Source organism: Thermobia domestica, chromosome 1 (assembly GCF_964235325.1).
Source record: "Thermobia domestica chromosome 1, izTheDome1.hap1.1, whole genome shotgun sequence".
Classification (NCBI taxonomy): Eukaryota; Metazoa; Arthropoda; class Insecta; order Zygentoma; family Lepismatidae; genus Thermobia; species Thermobia domestica.
Window position 1 is genome coordinate 189,276,561 of NC_137454.1, and position 16,468 is coordinate 189,293,028.

Here is a 16,468-nt window from a genome sequence, read left to right on the forward strand (position 1 = left end):
TGAAGCTGTCATCGTGGCGAGAGAAGTACGTAAGTACCCAACAATGTAACGTTACTTGTTTCTTTGGAGTGTTGCCAGCAATTGTTCCCTGCCTAATAATCTCTGTTGTTCTGGTCCTCCGCCCTTTCTTAACACTATCCGAGAGAATTTCTACCAGCCTCCTTGCCTACTGGATTCCAGTGACTCATATAATTGTACATTCCATTCGAGAGCCACATTTGCTACATCTTTTTCGCTTAAGAAGTCGTTAACTGCTTTCACTGTCCCCCAGCCTATCTAACCTTTGCAGGAAGTTCAGACATTTGTTACAACAGAAACGCAATCTTTAGCTGATAATTCTTTTTCCGGCATTTGTGATCGTCAGGCTTGTAATCCTTTCGTTTCACTGACAGAGGAGAAAATTCTTCGTTTGGTATGGTTTTTAGACAATTGTTTCATCAAGAGATAAAAAGTAGCTCCTTTTGTTTTTTTAAGTTTTTTTTTTAGTTTTTTAATAGTTTTATGGCTTTTTCCTTTCAGATAGTATTGATAATAACATTTTTATCGACGAAATGATTTTGATTAAAATTTAATTCCATAAAACTTAATTTTACCACAAAATATGTATTTATTGGGAACAATAAGTGAAAACGTTTTAAGCGATGACATAAAATGAAAGACTACGAGTAGAAAACCATCCAGTGCATGAAATGTGTATGGTTTATTAGAAAAGTAATGATTTGTAATAAAAAGAAGGGCGCTTTCCAATGAAACATTAAGAAATTACAAAAACCAAAATACACTCGAAAACAACAGATGGAAATATCTACTAATATTATATTTGTATTTGTATTTTGTAGTTTTCAATGTTATTTTAAAGATTATTCCAATTCAGTTATGCATAATAATAATTTAGATATATTATTGACTGACAATTAAAATATCATTCTCCGACTTTGAGCCAAGTAAGTAACCAATAAAATGATTTTTAACTTGTCATACTATTTTTTCTTAAGATAGTTCGAAGTCTAATAGCACACAAACTACTTAATGATTCAAATATCATCATCACCACCACCATGGATGTTCGTTCATTATTGACTGCAAACTAAGAAGCTCCTATTCACCACTGTTTTCAGCTAACCTCTTCGTCGACTCATTTGCCTTTCCATTTTTTCCTGCCACCGTACCTTCTATCGCGTTCTTCATAATACAGTTCATTCTCAGCCAATGTCCCAACCTATTCCTCTTCCTCTTTTTAGTCACATCTACAATTATTCTTGTCTGTCCTCCTATTTCTAATACTTTTTTATTCGCTTTCCGTTTGACCTACCTAATCCTCTCCATTCTTCTACATACCCATATTTCGAAAGCTTTCAGTCTTTTTTCATAACTTTTGTGTAATGTCCATGTTTTTGCCTCAATACTTCACATGAAGCATTTTATGAGTCTTTTTCTTAACTCTTTATTCAATGACCACAAAATAGAACTTTCCTTCTCGCTAAATAGTAAATCAAAAATTAAGTGACATATATATGATGATGAAGTCATATCAATTACATTTTTGATGAATGTGGTTTATCATATTCTAGATACTAAATTATTGTAATTTTTCAAATTGTAGAATAAACTTGCTTTTAGCAAAATGCTATATAATGTACTAAATCGTGTACTCCCTTATTTTTAGGATAAGACGGTAGTGAATAGTGTAAACTTGTACTATGAGATGACATGACATGTCATAGTACTAAAGTAGAGTTATCATCCCATAGTATTATCACCCTGGGAAATTAAAACCAAATCCATCATGTCACTAAAAATCAGTAGAAAATCTTTACGCTCATTGCACCCACATACAAATGCCATATGCTTACAGTATTTCTGAATCCAAGAACAGATTTTTGCCTCAATTTCGTGCTTAAAAATATGAGATCGTCTTGCTTTGAGACATATGATGTGGAATTTTTTCTTTACTGAACAGAATCACGAGCTTTCACTTTGCCCTCTTCCTCGTCTACCACTTTTGCCTTGAATGTTCGCCGATTCAGTGAACCCTTCCAGTAAGGAAGACCAAGGGAAGTCTGTATCTGACTTTTAGTATAGTTTTATAGTAAGTTCTGAAAATGTACTAAAGATATATTTTACTTTGTAACTCTTTGTTAAAATTATGGGTGTCGTCTTGGATTGAGAAATATCAATATACGATGACTTAGCAGATAACAACCGAAGCATAGATATCATTTTATAAGAGTGTTGGCTACCTGCTCATCTTTGTTTTTTTAACCCTTTGATTTATATTATAATTATTTCTTCAAATTTATTTAAATGTCCTTTACTTCGTAAAAATTAAATTTTGTCACATGTAATTTGAATATTTAATAATCAAATTTGAGTAAAGTAAATTTATATGTAATGCAAATTCAATCTGAGAAAGCAAGGGACTTTTAACTGGACTTGAAGAAGGGAAAATCAGTAAAATTACATAATTGAAACATCATTTTATTTCAAACCAAACGGAAAAATAATTCTCCACATAAATCAACGGAATAAAAAGAAGAGGATAGCATATGTATTTAACACCGTTAAAGAACTTGCAAAACAGCCGTTTATTTCTTTATTTAATTATTAGATTTCAAAATTTGAATTTGTTATATTTCAACATTAGAATGTCAATAAAATTCAATATTAGAATTACTCTACGTTTAGGAGTAGAATCTGCGAGCCACACCGTTGCTCTGCATGTAACGGCCATGTAGATAGAAGAGGATTGCATGGCTTGTCATGTAAAAACAGTGCTGGCAGGTTTTCACGACATACCAGTGTACATGACATAATTCTAAGAGCTCTCATTTCAGCAGGCGTTCCATCAGTGAGAGAACGAAATGGATGCAGCCGCAATGACGGAAAATGACCTGATGGAATGACGTTAGTGCCATGGCAAAAAGGGAAGGCACTTGTTTGGGATTTCACCTGTGCAGAGACTTATGCTCCCTCAAATGTACCATATTCATCGACTCGAGCAGGACTCGTAGCAGCTCGCAGAGAGGTCGAGAAAAGGAATAAATATATCAATCAAAATATTTGTTTGCTATAATAGCAATTGAATCAAGTACTTCATGGGGCAAAGAGGGATTTAACTTTATCAATGAAGTTGGCCAACGCATATCGTTAAAATCGGGAAATACCTGAGCTAGATCATTTCTCATTTAACAGATAGTATAGCAATGCAACGAGGAAATGTGTCAACTATCTTGAGAACTTTGCCAAAAGGAAAAGAATTAGAAGAGATCTTCCTCTTGTAGGCAATTTATGAACTATTCGTGATAAAATTTTCAATTAACATTATTATTATTATTATTATTATTATTATTATTATTATTATTATTATTATTATTATTATTATTATTATTATTATTAATAATAATATTATAATTATTATTATTATTATTATTAATAATAATAATAATAATAATAATAATAATAATAATAATAATAATAATAATAATAATAATAATAAGAAGAAGAAGAAGAAGAAGAAGAAGAAGGATGTTAATAAATATAAATTTGAATGAGGCCGTTGGTTATAACAATATTTCATTGTTAAATTTTAAATATATGTTATGTCTCGGTCAAATGGTAGATAAACTTCGTTTTTAGCTTGAACGGCTGAATTTTGGGGGTTTAAACTTCGTTGGTGCACACGGCTATTAATGCATATTCTTTTCAGTAATAAATATAACAACAATTCATATATATATAATTAGAATTGATTGTTAGATTTCAAATCTTGAGTTTGTTATATTGCAACATTAGAATGCCAATATAATTTAACATTAGAATGTGTTCTTTCCACTTAATTATGTAGCGGCTATTGTTCAGAAAACTGTTAGTGTATTTTTTATTTGCTTTATTCTGTAACTCGTTGAATTTTACTTGAGTAACAGCATGAGATGTTGGGAAATGTGTTTTGCTTACAAAAACATTACTTCATAGCCATGCCCTCCTAAACTTTTCGTGACCCCTCCAGACCTTAACGCAAAATGCTATTATTAATACAAAAAAAGACAATTTATCTATTTGTAAGAGAAGGTTTAATGACTTGGCCCCCCCTAACATATTCATGGCCCCTCCAAATCTCTGTGGCTGGTTGCGGGCCTGCTCAGAGCACCTAAAGCAAATTCATTTGGAGCAAATAATACTATATTAGCACCTATTTACGAGTAAAGTCTCAACTAGTATATTCACCAAAATAATACTATTTAAATATAATAGAAGCATTTTTCAAAAGTAAAACAATGTTTTACTATTAAAAAAAAAAGACTGGCTTGTCATGTTGAACCATGCACTTCATGTTTCTATTTTGAAAGAATCGTGAATCTCTGTTAAAAGTGAAAGCGTTTTTCAAAATATTTCCTGAATTGTTTTAAATTTTGCAAACTGTCAGTATTTCGTAGATACCTGAAACAAAGCTTCCATTTGACAACTATGGAACAAAACTTATTAATTCTTCCCTTACTGTTGCTAAAATAATAAAAAAATATCGTCATATATCCTACACAAATAGCCAAACATTACAATATCAAAATAAAAATGAAAACATTTCCAGTTCAAAGGAAAGTGGAAGTGATTCGGATTTTACTTTATACAGTAAGTTCACATCTCTTGTAACCTTTTTGCTATAAAGGAACATTAATTTCAAATATTAATTTACTTACAAAACAATAGTTTGTTTATATTTACTTATTATTTTAGATTTGAAAATTTGAATTTGTCCTATTTCAACATAAATGTGAGCAGATAAAAGAAAACTGGCAAGTAGTTAATAAGCAGAAGAAAAAAGATTGTTTTTATACTCGTATAAAATAAAAAGCAAAGAAAATTGTGTGGCATTTGGGAAGTGAGGTATTATTATCTGAAATTAAATTTATACAAGAATCATAAATCCTATTATTTAAACCAGAGGCCATAGAGAAAGTATCTTAGATATAGCTAGAAATATTTAAAATAACACGCACTTTGAACTTCCATGAACTAACACGTCTTCAATTTCAACAAAATTGCTTCCTTTTACTGACTGAATAGCAAAATCATGATTGATATTTTTGATTATGTAATGTAATATTATTTTTTAAAAAATTTTCTCAATCATTTCACTTCAGGTGATTTACATACATGATAAGACAAAGAATAGATTTCTCTTTGCATTTCTGACGTAAGTCTGCTCATTATTAAAAAAACAATCATTCTTCGATAATTTCTAGTGATATGCAATGAGGATTGGTTCACATATGATATTCCGAAAATTACCGGAAAAGAACCTCAATATAACATTTTTAGTTTATTCTTTGAAGTCTTTTCACAAAACATTAATTACACTTTAGTGAAACATTGAACTATTATTTTTTCGTACAACACAGAAACGAATAAATTAATTTACTATAACTGGAATACATCAAATAATGCACTTTACATTGTATTTTTCCTACGCTTTGCTCTTGATGATTTATTTCGATCTGTTGTTCATTAATTGATTCGGAGTTTAACGTCCTGTTCAGCACCGAGGCTATATGAGCGTTAGCCTGCAGCTTAACGTGTGACTCGAACCACATGAAGTCCTACCAACAATCGAACCTGGGTCTCCCGAGAAGAAAATGCGTACTTTAACCATAAGCCACAAGAGAGAGTCGCGTTCAGTTATTACCATAACTGGATCTTAATATGTATATGCATAAGTTCGGTTGTATGTATGCAGTTGTATGGTACAAGTGGACTGATGTTAGTGCTGATAATAATAATAATAATAATAATAATAATAATAATAATAATAATAATAATAATAATAATAATAATAATAATAATAATAATAATAATAATAATAATAAAGAACAAAGATATTAATGGTAGTGTTTCTACGATCATAACCTTCATCCAAGAAGCTTGAACTAGAATAGTTTATACACTCTTATTGCCTACATTTAAAACAAATAATAATAATAATAAAAATTAGTTTATTTCAACGACTTGTAATGTTACTAGAGAACAACTGAATTTTGTGGAAGTGTGATGAAAGCTTTGTGTTCGAGTATAATATATATTCATTTAAAAGCTGTACCAAGAATTTTGTAATTAATATTTGAAAATAATATAGCTCTATAATTTTATCAAAGAACTTGAAGTTCGCATATATTTTTCCAGAAATACTTTGATCAAGAAAGCGAGAAATAACTGTAAAGAGAGGTGTGCTGACTACACCTCACCGACTTAAGGGAAAGCAGGAGTGGATACAGCTAGTATGGATTAAGAACTTCGATTTAACATGAACCATAAACTCTTTTCATTATGATCTCAGGTTTTTTTTTTTTTTTTTTTTTTTTTTTTTTTTTTTTTTTTTTTAAGAAATGGCATAATACTGTAGTTTAACATAAACGAAATACACGTCTATCCACTCCTGCTCTTTCATTAAATGGATGAGGCGCAGTCAGCACACCTGTCCCCAAAGTTATTTCTCGCTTTATTGATCGAAGTATTTCTGGAAAAATATATGTGTATGTGAACTTTCTTTGATAAAATTATAGAGCTATATATTTGTTCAAGTATTAATTACAAATTCTCTCTCAGTTTTTAATATATATATACATATATATATATATATATATATATATATATATATATATATATATATATATATATATAATACTTGAACCAGGCACGTAGTCAGGATTTCGTGAAGGGGGGGGGGTCCGTGACATGAAATACTGTGGTCATCACACCAGGGGCTAGATCATTCTAAACTATGTTATTGTAACATATATTGGTACGTTTAGCCAGGATTTCGTAACGGGGGGAGGGGCGAGACATGAAATTCTGAAGGTTCAAAAGCTCGATCAATCTAAACTACTTTACTATTAACAAGTATTGGTTAGTTAGAACAATAAAATGAGGATATGTTTTTAAGTTTTTTAATAACAAACTATGAAGAAATCTCGAGTACGACGATAAATTATGATATAAAATATCCAGCTGTTACACAACGGCACTACGCTTTCGGAAGATTGAAATCTCCCTGACTAGTAGCAGAAATTCTGAGAATTCCATAACTTTTCTAGAAATTTCAAATTCCCTGATTCTTCCAGGTTATCTCGCTCACCTCGCCACTATGTATTGCAAGTAATACAAATCTCCTCAGAAGAAAGATTAATCAAAATCTTGGTGTAGCTTTTTATTTTTAACGCTGATCCTTCTTTTTCTCATTTCATTTTGTTTCATCCTTCCTTATTTTTTTTAATTTCTAGTCTCGAAGGGGGGGGGTCCCGGACCCCCCAGACCCCCCTTGGCTACGTGTCTGCTTGAACACAGCTTTGATCACACTTTCACAAAATTCAGTTCTTCTCTAGTAGTATTACAAGTCGTGAAAATAAAGTTATTTTTATTAGTAAAATAATAATAATAATAATAATAATAATAATAATAATAATAATAATAATAATAATAATAATAATAATAATAACATGAAACTAATAAAGAGTGTATAAACTATTCTACTTCAAGCTTCTTGGATAAAGATTACGATCGCAGAGACACTATCATTGATATTATTAAATCTTTGTTTATTATTATTATTATTATTATTATTATTATTATTATTATTATTATTATTATTATTATTATTATTATTATTATTATTACTATTATTGCTTTCAGCCCTAACATGAACTTTTCAAATCGGACAAAACTGAAGTGTCCTTTTACATGTCCTATATTTCTTGATTAATGCTGAAAACCTTTAACAAGCGTTCAGCGGAATCTTTGATCTAACAATTAGTCCAGCGGGAATCGAATCGAAGATCATATGCAGTGGTGTAAAGCCCATTCCACTGTTCTAGTGGCTAGACCGTGCGACTTTGGTATACGTGGTCCTGGGTTTCATTCTCGATGGACAGTTTTGAAAAAAAAAAAACTGATCGCGTTACTGTTGTTCGGATTTCATCTTAAACTTAGTCCACATATCATGCGAATTTGTGATTAAAATGGACGCTAAACTTAAATAAATAAGAAACTAAAAATAAGGACTTCTTGAAGCTGCAACAGTATTATTTGTCTCTGGCAATTCATATCAAATTACATTCTCTTCACTTTTAAGGTTTTATCCCTAACTTCTGGCATTAGATTTCAAGGGAAGATTAGAAATGAATGATGATAAGTGAACGAAGTATGTGTGAAAGAAAAATACGGAACATTCATGTCCTAAGAGGGATTCAAACCCACAACAGACAATTCATTCAATCGTCAGCCCAGTGCCCTATATCGCACAACCATGTCAGCCAGCGCACTGTTTTCAGAAACGTATTACCTAGGTATAATGCATTATAAATTTTCTCCGGCATGGTTTTCTGACACTTACTTTCCGCGTCTTATCCGAGACTAACATATTTAAACGTACGGAACAAACCTATTATAAATATTTTTTAACATTTCCTTTCACATAATATTTCTAACATGAATTTTTGTCATTATATCTTACTAACAACGATGAAACGAAAATGAAAATCACCTTACCTGACAAAGGTCCAGAGAAATCAAAGTTAGGAAGACCACTTGCAAAATGTTCAGAGAAGCCGCCAGAGTAGTCTTCATTTGGATCTTGAGCTTTAGAAGGGGAAGATTTTTGCAGAGAACTCTTAGTTGGTTTCTGAGGCTTCTGATGCTGTTTCTTTTGTCCGTGGCTTGGTTTAGATTTAGTTGGAACTTGAGGAGTTAGATGCACGACCTCAGACTGTGATTCCTGGTGTTGAGCTATTAGTGAAGGTTGTTGACCTGATAGGAACGTAGTTTGTTGTTCTATTGATGAGGACTGCTGTGGATTAAATTGAGTGTTTTGAAAAATTTGCTCTTGTTGAGGTCTTCTGGTATATTCCGGTTGTTGTTGTTGTTGTTGTTGTTGTTGCTGCTGCTGTTGTTGTCTAATAGGGAAAGGCTCGGCTTGAAACTGCGGTCTTGTCTCCACAATTTGTTGTTGGTTAGAGATACCACCAAATTTTTGTGATGTCTCTAGAAATTCTTGTGTGTTTGGCATTTGGTGTGTTTGTTGAGTTACTCCTCCACTAGGTGTTACAGAAGAAGCAGAAGAAATCTGAATGGATGGTGATATTTGGAAGTTTTGGTCAAAACGTGGTCCTGTAACCTGTTGAGATGTTCTTTGAGATTCTTCAGATTTCACTAACGATGGCTGCTGCCGTTGTAAAAGCAGATCGAACTCATGCAATGGTTCAGACAGTTGCACGGAGACACTAGGCTGAATCTGAGGCCTTAAAGGTTCTGCAAACCGACCAGGAGTTGGTTGCGTTTGGGGCCTTATTGGTTCAACAAGTGAAGTTCCTGGTAGCTGAATTTGGGGCCTCGTTGGTTCTGCGAAAGGCCCGGAACTTGTTTGAAATTGTGGTCTTGTTTGCTCCACAAATTTAGTTGCTGGAGTCGAAAACGGTGGTCTTCCTTGTTCTACTAACTGACCATGGTGGGTTTGTTGCTGTAGCGACGAACCTGTCAGTTGAGAAAATTGACCAAGTGTATTTTGAAATTGGGGACCGTTCGGTTCTGCAAAATGTCCCGATGTTTGAGTCTGTAATTGGGCTCTAGTTGGATCAGCAAATTGCTTCAAAGAATCTTGAAATTTCGGTCGTGAAGAATCTTGAAAGTTAGGCGACTGCTGTAACTGAGCTCGTGAAGGTTCCGAAAATTTTGTAATTCCATCCTGAAAACTTATTGGCTCAGCAAATCGACCTGGAGAGCCCAATTGTTGTCTTGTAGGTTGAGCAAATTGAAGAGATGCTTCTGCGAATTGGGGCCTTACAGGTTCTGCGAATTGTCCGGAAACTTCTTGAAACTTGCCGATAGTTGTTGGAAATTGGAAGTACTGAGATAAGTCATTTTGGTCTATCGAAGTTTGAAATTGATTGTGAACTTGATTAGCTGATGGTCGAGAAGCAGAAACAATTGGTTGAACTACTATAGGTCTCTGGACAATGCTGTTGGTATCTATTGTCGATAGTACAGGTGGCGGAGGCCTTCGACTGTAAAAGAAAAAGAAAATGATAATTAAATTATTGATTTATTATTCTAAATGACATATTTGTATATTTTTCATTTGACAATTACGTCCTGCAGCTTACGGGTGATGAAGTCACCAGGTATTGAAGACAGGACACGTGTACTTAAAGGAGAGTATGTAAGTCTCTCAGCTACTAAAAGATTCATATGAACAGTATAGTAGGGATACCTGACACATGAACCAGAGGCTTCTAAAACGTTAATTTAAATAGCCTATAAAGTACCAAAAAAAAAAAAAAAAAAAAACTACAAGAAATCTAAGAATTGGTTGGGCGTCAGAAGGATTTAAATATAAATAGATACGCATTTGGAGGATCGACGAATAAGGTAAAAAATATTAATAAGAGTATTACTGATAAAATCTTTATTCTATTATTTAGGATATTCTAGCACAGAAAAGAACTGTATATAAGTAACTTGCAGATTTCACTAATCTTGTAGATTGTACTAAATGGGACGTCAAGTATTATTAGTGTGATTTAACGTCTTTTTCAGCACTGAATCTCTATGAAATGAGCCTACAGTTTCACATAGAATCTGAACTTTAGTGAGGAGGTTACACGGTGGTTCAGCGGTAACATTCAGCTCTAATGGGTTTTTTAGTTAATTCCAATCTAACCCATGTCTTCCAGAATAATTGAAAAGAACGCTTAAATTTAATCATAAGGAAGAAATAAACTCCTCATAAAAGACAGTAAGGAGAATCAGGTATGAGAGATAGATAGCCACCGCTATCCGTTAAGAGGTTAACGGAAGACCCCATTAACGAACTCAGCCAGGGTAATCTCTCTAGCTATCCAGTACAAAAAAAAAAAAAAAAAAAATCAAAATTTGCTTACATGTAGGGGATATGGAATACCCCGTTAAAGTCACCGTTATGTTTTAAGATGTTAACGGATTGGTTCCATTAAAGAACTCAGCCGAAATAATTGTTATAGCAATATACTGCAAAAATTAGAATTCAAAAATTTGCTTACGCTACATTACGTTCGATATAGTAGCTCTGTTAAAGCCACCGTTAAAACGTTAACGAGTTCACTCCAGCAACGAACTAGAACCAGACAATCACTTTCGCTAGGATTCCAAAGAACAAAATTCAAAAACTTCCTTACATATATGAGATATGTGATACAGGTAGCCTCCGTTAAAGTAGCCTTTACACGTTCAGATATTAACGATTGATTCCATTAAAAATTCGGCCGATATAATCGCTCAAGCTACCTATTGCAAAAATGAGAATTCAAAAATTCGCTCATTTGTATGGGGTGTGTAATGTAGATAGCCATCATTACCCGTTAAGATGTTAACGGATTGACTCCATTAACGAAGTCGTCCGAAGTAATCGCTCTAGCTATCTATTGTATAAACACAACATTTAAAAGATGGCTTCCGTTCAAGAGTTATTGTGCGGAGTAACAGACATCCAACACAATCTTATAAATCCCACTGCGATAGCCCCGCGTAGCGTAGTCGCTGGCGCTCTCGTCTTTGGTGCGAACTTTCCCGAGTTCAATTTTCAGTAGGGACACTCGAGCGAAAAGGTGTAACAGATTTTTCAGGCTAGCTATCCTAAGTGGTGGTTTTCCTTATTCACACCAGGCAAATACCGGGATGGTGGGTAACATAATGGTCCCAGGCCACTTAATTCCTTCGCCGTTCCTTTCTTCCTCTCCAATTCCCAGGGCAATGTGATCTCCGAGGGACGTCATCTCTCATATGTGTGATGGGCTAATATGGCCATAGATGCTAAAAACCTAGAAATCTAATCCCTAATCCCTGATCCCTAAATCCCGCTGCGTTATCCTAATAAGCACACTAAAGAAAACTGAAACATTATTATATATATTAGTGAAACATTAATATAGTTAGGAATTTCAAAAATAAATGATTCTAACAAACACAATTTAGACTCAAAATGAAGGAAAGAGCCCATGACCTTCAAACTTTCCGGCGAGTAAGCACTACGAAGCGGCTCAAGAAACCTCTGTGTCTTTTCAAATGGAAATCAGAGATGATAGAAATATATTTGTCACAAATTACATACACACTGCTCATTCACTGAAAATACTGAATCGTCACGAGATTTTTGGATACAATATGTTTTATTAGATATTTAATCACGGCTAGCACAGATACCAGAGAAGGAATACACATCATTATTTTTATTAACTTAGAAATGAACGGACTAATTTGAGTGGTTTTCGATATACTATACAGAAAAGTACTCGTGTTCTTTTTTTCTCTAATTATTCAGCTTAATCTGCTCCTTTCAGTTATTGACAAACAAACATATAATACTGGAAAACGTAATTTTCCGAAAATCTCGTCGAAAACGTTTTCTTACTCCTTGGTCTGCTAAACGAAAATGTTTAAGACTCATAGTGTTGTTCACGAGACGAGACTCAGGGCTGTCCGTCTCTAAATATCATTGTCAAAGTGCTGTCTCGTCTCGTACGAGTAAGTACGTTTTCAGTTGGAAGAGCTCATTTTCGGCATGAAAATTCTGTCTCGTTTCGCCTTGCGGACAACACTAAAACTTCAGTGTGATGTGTAAGCAATCTTCTTGTGAGAATTTCTTCCCACATTCTAGATAACTTTGTCACCAGCCAAATATTGACAGTTGGCTTTGCAATGACAGTTCGCTCGATAATGGCCGAACGCTCGAATTTCTGGCAAAAAACGGTTTGAGATTTGTTCCTTTTAAATGGTCATGAAAACATGTATATGGACTGGTAAATACATTTAATCACATTTTTAATGCTTTGAACATAATTTTACAAAATTTAAACCTCCTTCTTCTCTAATTATACAAAACTTGAACTCTCTTCAAGCTGAAGCTTCAAATTCGAAGTCACTCCCCGACTCATTGCTGCCGTTTTCAACTGAATCAACTTCTTATGACAATAACTCTCTTACGATTACTTCTCTTTCAAATGTTAAAGTTTTTCTTCAAGGTTTTCCGCAAGCTTCAAGCTATCAAATCTGATGACACAGAACGTATTCAGTCAATTGTCCTATTGGAATGAGCGCATGTTCAATCACAACCAAACAATGGATGAGTTACCTTGTGCTCAGTTGGGGTCATAGGCTACCAAGAGCACTTTTTCACAAAAAGATTTTATGTGTCTAGAGTGTAAGTGTGAAACTTTTCTATATTAATTTCGTGACTACTAGAAATAGTTTGTAGCACAATTTATATATTCTAATTATATCGACACTAATGTCTGAAATGTTTGCAGGGGTTTCTTGATTTACAAAGAAACATATGGGAATGTTGCCATCATCGGTGTTTCCAAATCCTGGGTTTGACTTGTCGACTAAGGAGTCCATTTCCTTTTTCAATTTACCCTGCATGCATTTCTTCCTTCCGGCCACGATTTATTTTATTTTTTCACCACGAACTTGTAACATTTTAAGAGGTAGTTAGTAGGTAAGGTGCAGAAGTCATTCGAAGAACCTAATACGAACGTGAAGCACCGACAATCCAAATTCCAGTGTTAAGAGATCCAGTTTCTTTATCTAAAATTTTTTCAATGTAATTTTCTTGTGTGGGGGAGCCTATAAGATCAAATGCAATGTATCGATAAGGCGCAAATATACGCAGCTTCTGTTATCACTTTTGGTACAAACATGTATCATACAAATCGGCAATACCCCATTCCGTTGTCAGACATAATATGCCCTGATATAAAAGAAATCTCTCCAAACGAAGAACCCACAAGTAAGCAATTTTCTTCCTTTAACGTTCTGTTTTAAATTAGCAGAATAAAACACACGGAATGACATTAGACGATAATTAAAGGTGGAAAAGATGTCACAACAGATGGTACTAACAACATCTTCAAGCTCAAATTAATCACTCATAACAATAAAGAAATATAAGCACTCGAACTCCGTTCCGAAGGCTCCGCTTAAATGTAGTGATGAGCGATAACTATAAAAACTGACACGTTTAGGTACGTCATTTGAGACGTGCACTTCCTTCTATCTTTCAACTAAGCAGAGGTGTTTCCTATGGACAATTAACAATACATTCCGTGCGTTCTTCCAATGAAGTTTTTGGGATATTTTTTCCCAGAAATTCGAGTGTTTGTGCATTGTGCACAGTGAATTTTCAAATCTTTATGTTCAAGGCAACAATTTGTTAATCCACACAAAATGAACGCTATCCTCTGTAAAAATTATTATTTCCGGTTACTACTTTTAGGTCGTAATTCTCTTCGAAATTTGAGTGGAAGCTTTTAAAATTAATATTGCTATCAGCAAGTATACACTAATCAAGCTGTGCGTTATATCACTAGCAAGTTGATAGTATATAGAATGGTTAATGAAATATAGCTCAAAATTATGATTAACTTTTAAACTATAATTTTTGTTTAACTAAAATATTGTTCAAATATAAGACACATATCAATCAACTGATGACCTCATACTGAACAAAATCACATGTTTAAAGGTCTAAGGATAAATTCTGATGCGATGTTTTCGAGAAACGATTTTTTATGTTGTTAAATATATGTCGTTCGTTGCCAATAATAATTGATAGTTTTTATTCTGTTGGGGTAGATTATTTATTTATTTATTTATGCACCTTTTGTGAAAATTAGAAAAAAGTGGCAGGAAACGAGAGAACATGAGAAAAACCACGCTTATGGTGTTTGTCCACCATAAAGTTCACTGGTGCGAACTGGGATTGAACCAGGGATCCCACAAACCAGAGGTGAACGCTCTACCACTGAGCCACCGCGAAATCGGACTTGTTAATTTATACTGTGCTCAAGTCATTTGATTGTTTAAAATACAATCACCATCAATACAATTACCATCAATATATTTCAAAATGATACTATCATGTTACGCTTATTTTTTAATCTAACGGCTTACTTTCCTAATATATTTGTTCATTATTTCCCATAGTAACTACAGTATAATAAATATATAGCTGAGACAGAAATATTAAATTCTGGAGGTCAGAGAAAAAAAAATCGAATCTGAAAACTGTAGTCTAAGAAAGTAATACTTGAAGTTAGAAATGTAAAGGATACAAATGACGAATACATGACAAATTCAGTACGTATAGTTGTGATACGTACGTTCTTCATTTAATTTTCATTTTTTTTTTCTGTCTGAGACTAACCTTTAACTGTTATTTAAAGACTGTTTATTACGATTTTATTGTGTCTAGTGAACCAGGGGTGGATCCAAGGGGGCGATTGGGGCAACCGCCCCTTCCCCCAGAAGAGGAAACTTTCTTATTTTATATATAAAAATAAAACCCATCCCAAAGTTTGGAGCTCTTAAAAGTAGCAGTATGACAACCCCCCCCAGAAGTCGGTCCTGGATCCGCCCCTGTAGTGAACTAATTTTGACCGCCCATAACTCGCGAACTGAAAGCCTGCATAACATAATACAAGGTGTTTCAAAATGAATATCAGGGTTTTATGGCTTTGTAGTAGGATTACATTTAACGTACAATTATAAATAGCACATCAAATGAAAGAGCATCTCAATCAGCTTTTGCTACAAGTGTTCAATGTGAACACCATTCGTCACACGCACATATCGTGTCGATAGGCGAGAAAGGCCCAGAAACTTTCCGCCGGGATATGTCGCAAAGCACATTCAATTTAGGAGAGTCTCGTTGCAACTGTGTCATCTCGTGAGGATTTGCTGACTGAAGACGACACGATCCAGAAAATCTTCATCGTCACGCAGCAACAATTCATTTGCACAATTGGCACGTAAACTGTAGTCTGTAGACTTTAGAGCTTGCAGCAAATGCAAACGATAAGGACGTAATTCTAAACATCTCCTTAAAATTCTCCACACAGACGGTTTCATTGTAACTACAGATTCAGTCTTTACAAAATGTAAAATACAGAAAGCTTTCTGTTCACTGGTCGCCATCTTTACTACTAGCGCTTTCTAACGGCAGACAGAGGAAATAGTGTTTGTGCATGCATGCGTACAAAACTCTTTGAGTTGCTCTTTTATTTTATGTATTATTTAATAATTGTAAGTTATTTGTAATAAAATACTACAACACCTTAAAACCCCGAAACAACCTGTATTTCACATACTTACATAAGACAAGTCTACCATCATATAAAATTTGATCCCAGTCGCATAAGTTCGGTTTATTTATTATTATTATTATTATTTGGCTCATTACCTATAACTTAAAAACTGAAAGCCCGTACCTCATATTTCATACACTTAAAACAGAGAAAGGTCTATCACCACGCCAAATTTAATCCCGATCGCGTGAGTTTGGTGTATTTTTTTGTTTCAAAAATATGACTCAAGATGGGCCACCTGTAACTGGAGAAGCGAAAGTCTGCACATTACTTCACGCACTTATATAGCAAGTCAAGATTTACGAGTA

At 33.8% G+C, this 16,468-nt stretch overlaps 1 protein-coding gene across 1 annotated transcript in view; it reads right to left on the bottom strand.

The window, feature by feature from the left end:
* The window catches only part of LOC145692153 (uncharacterized), a 241,930-nt gene that overhangs the window by 29,597 nt on the left and 195,865 nt on the right, over positions 1-16,468 (bottom strand). Inside the window, exon 3 of the mRNA XM_081767453.1 lies at positions 8,536-10,046. Within this exon, the coding sequence (XP_081623579.1) occupies positions 8,536-10,046 (1,511 nt within the window). The remainder of the gene's footprint in view (positions 1-8,535; positions 10,047-16,468) is intronic.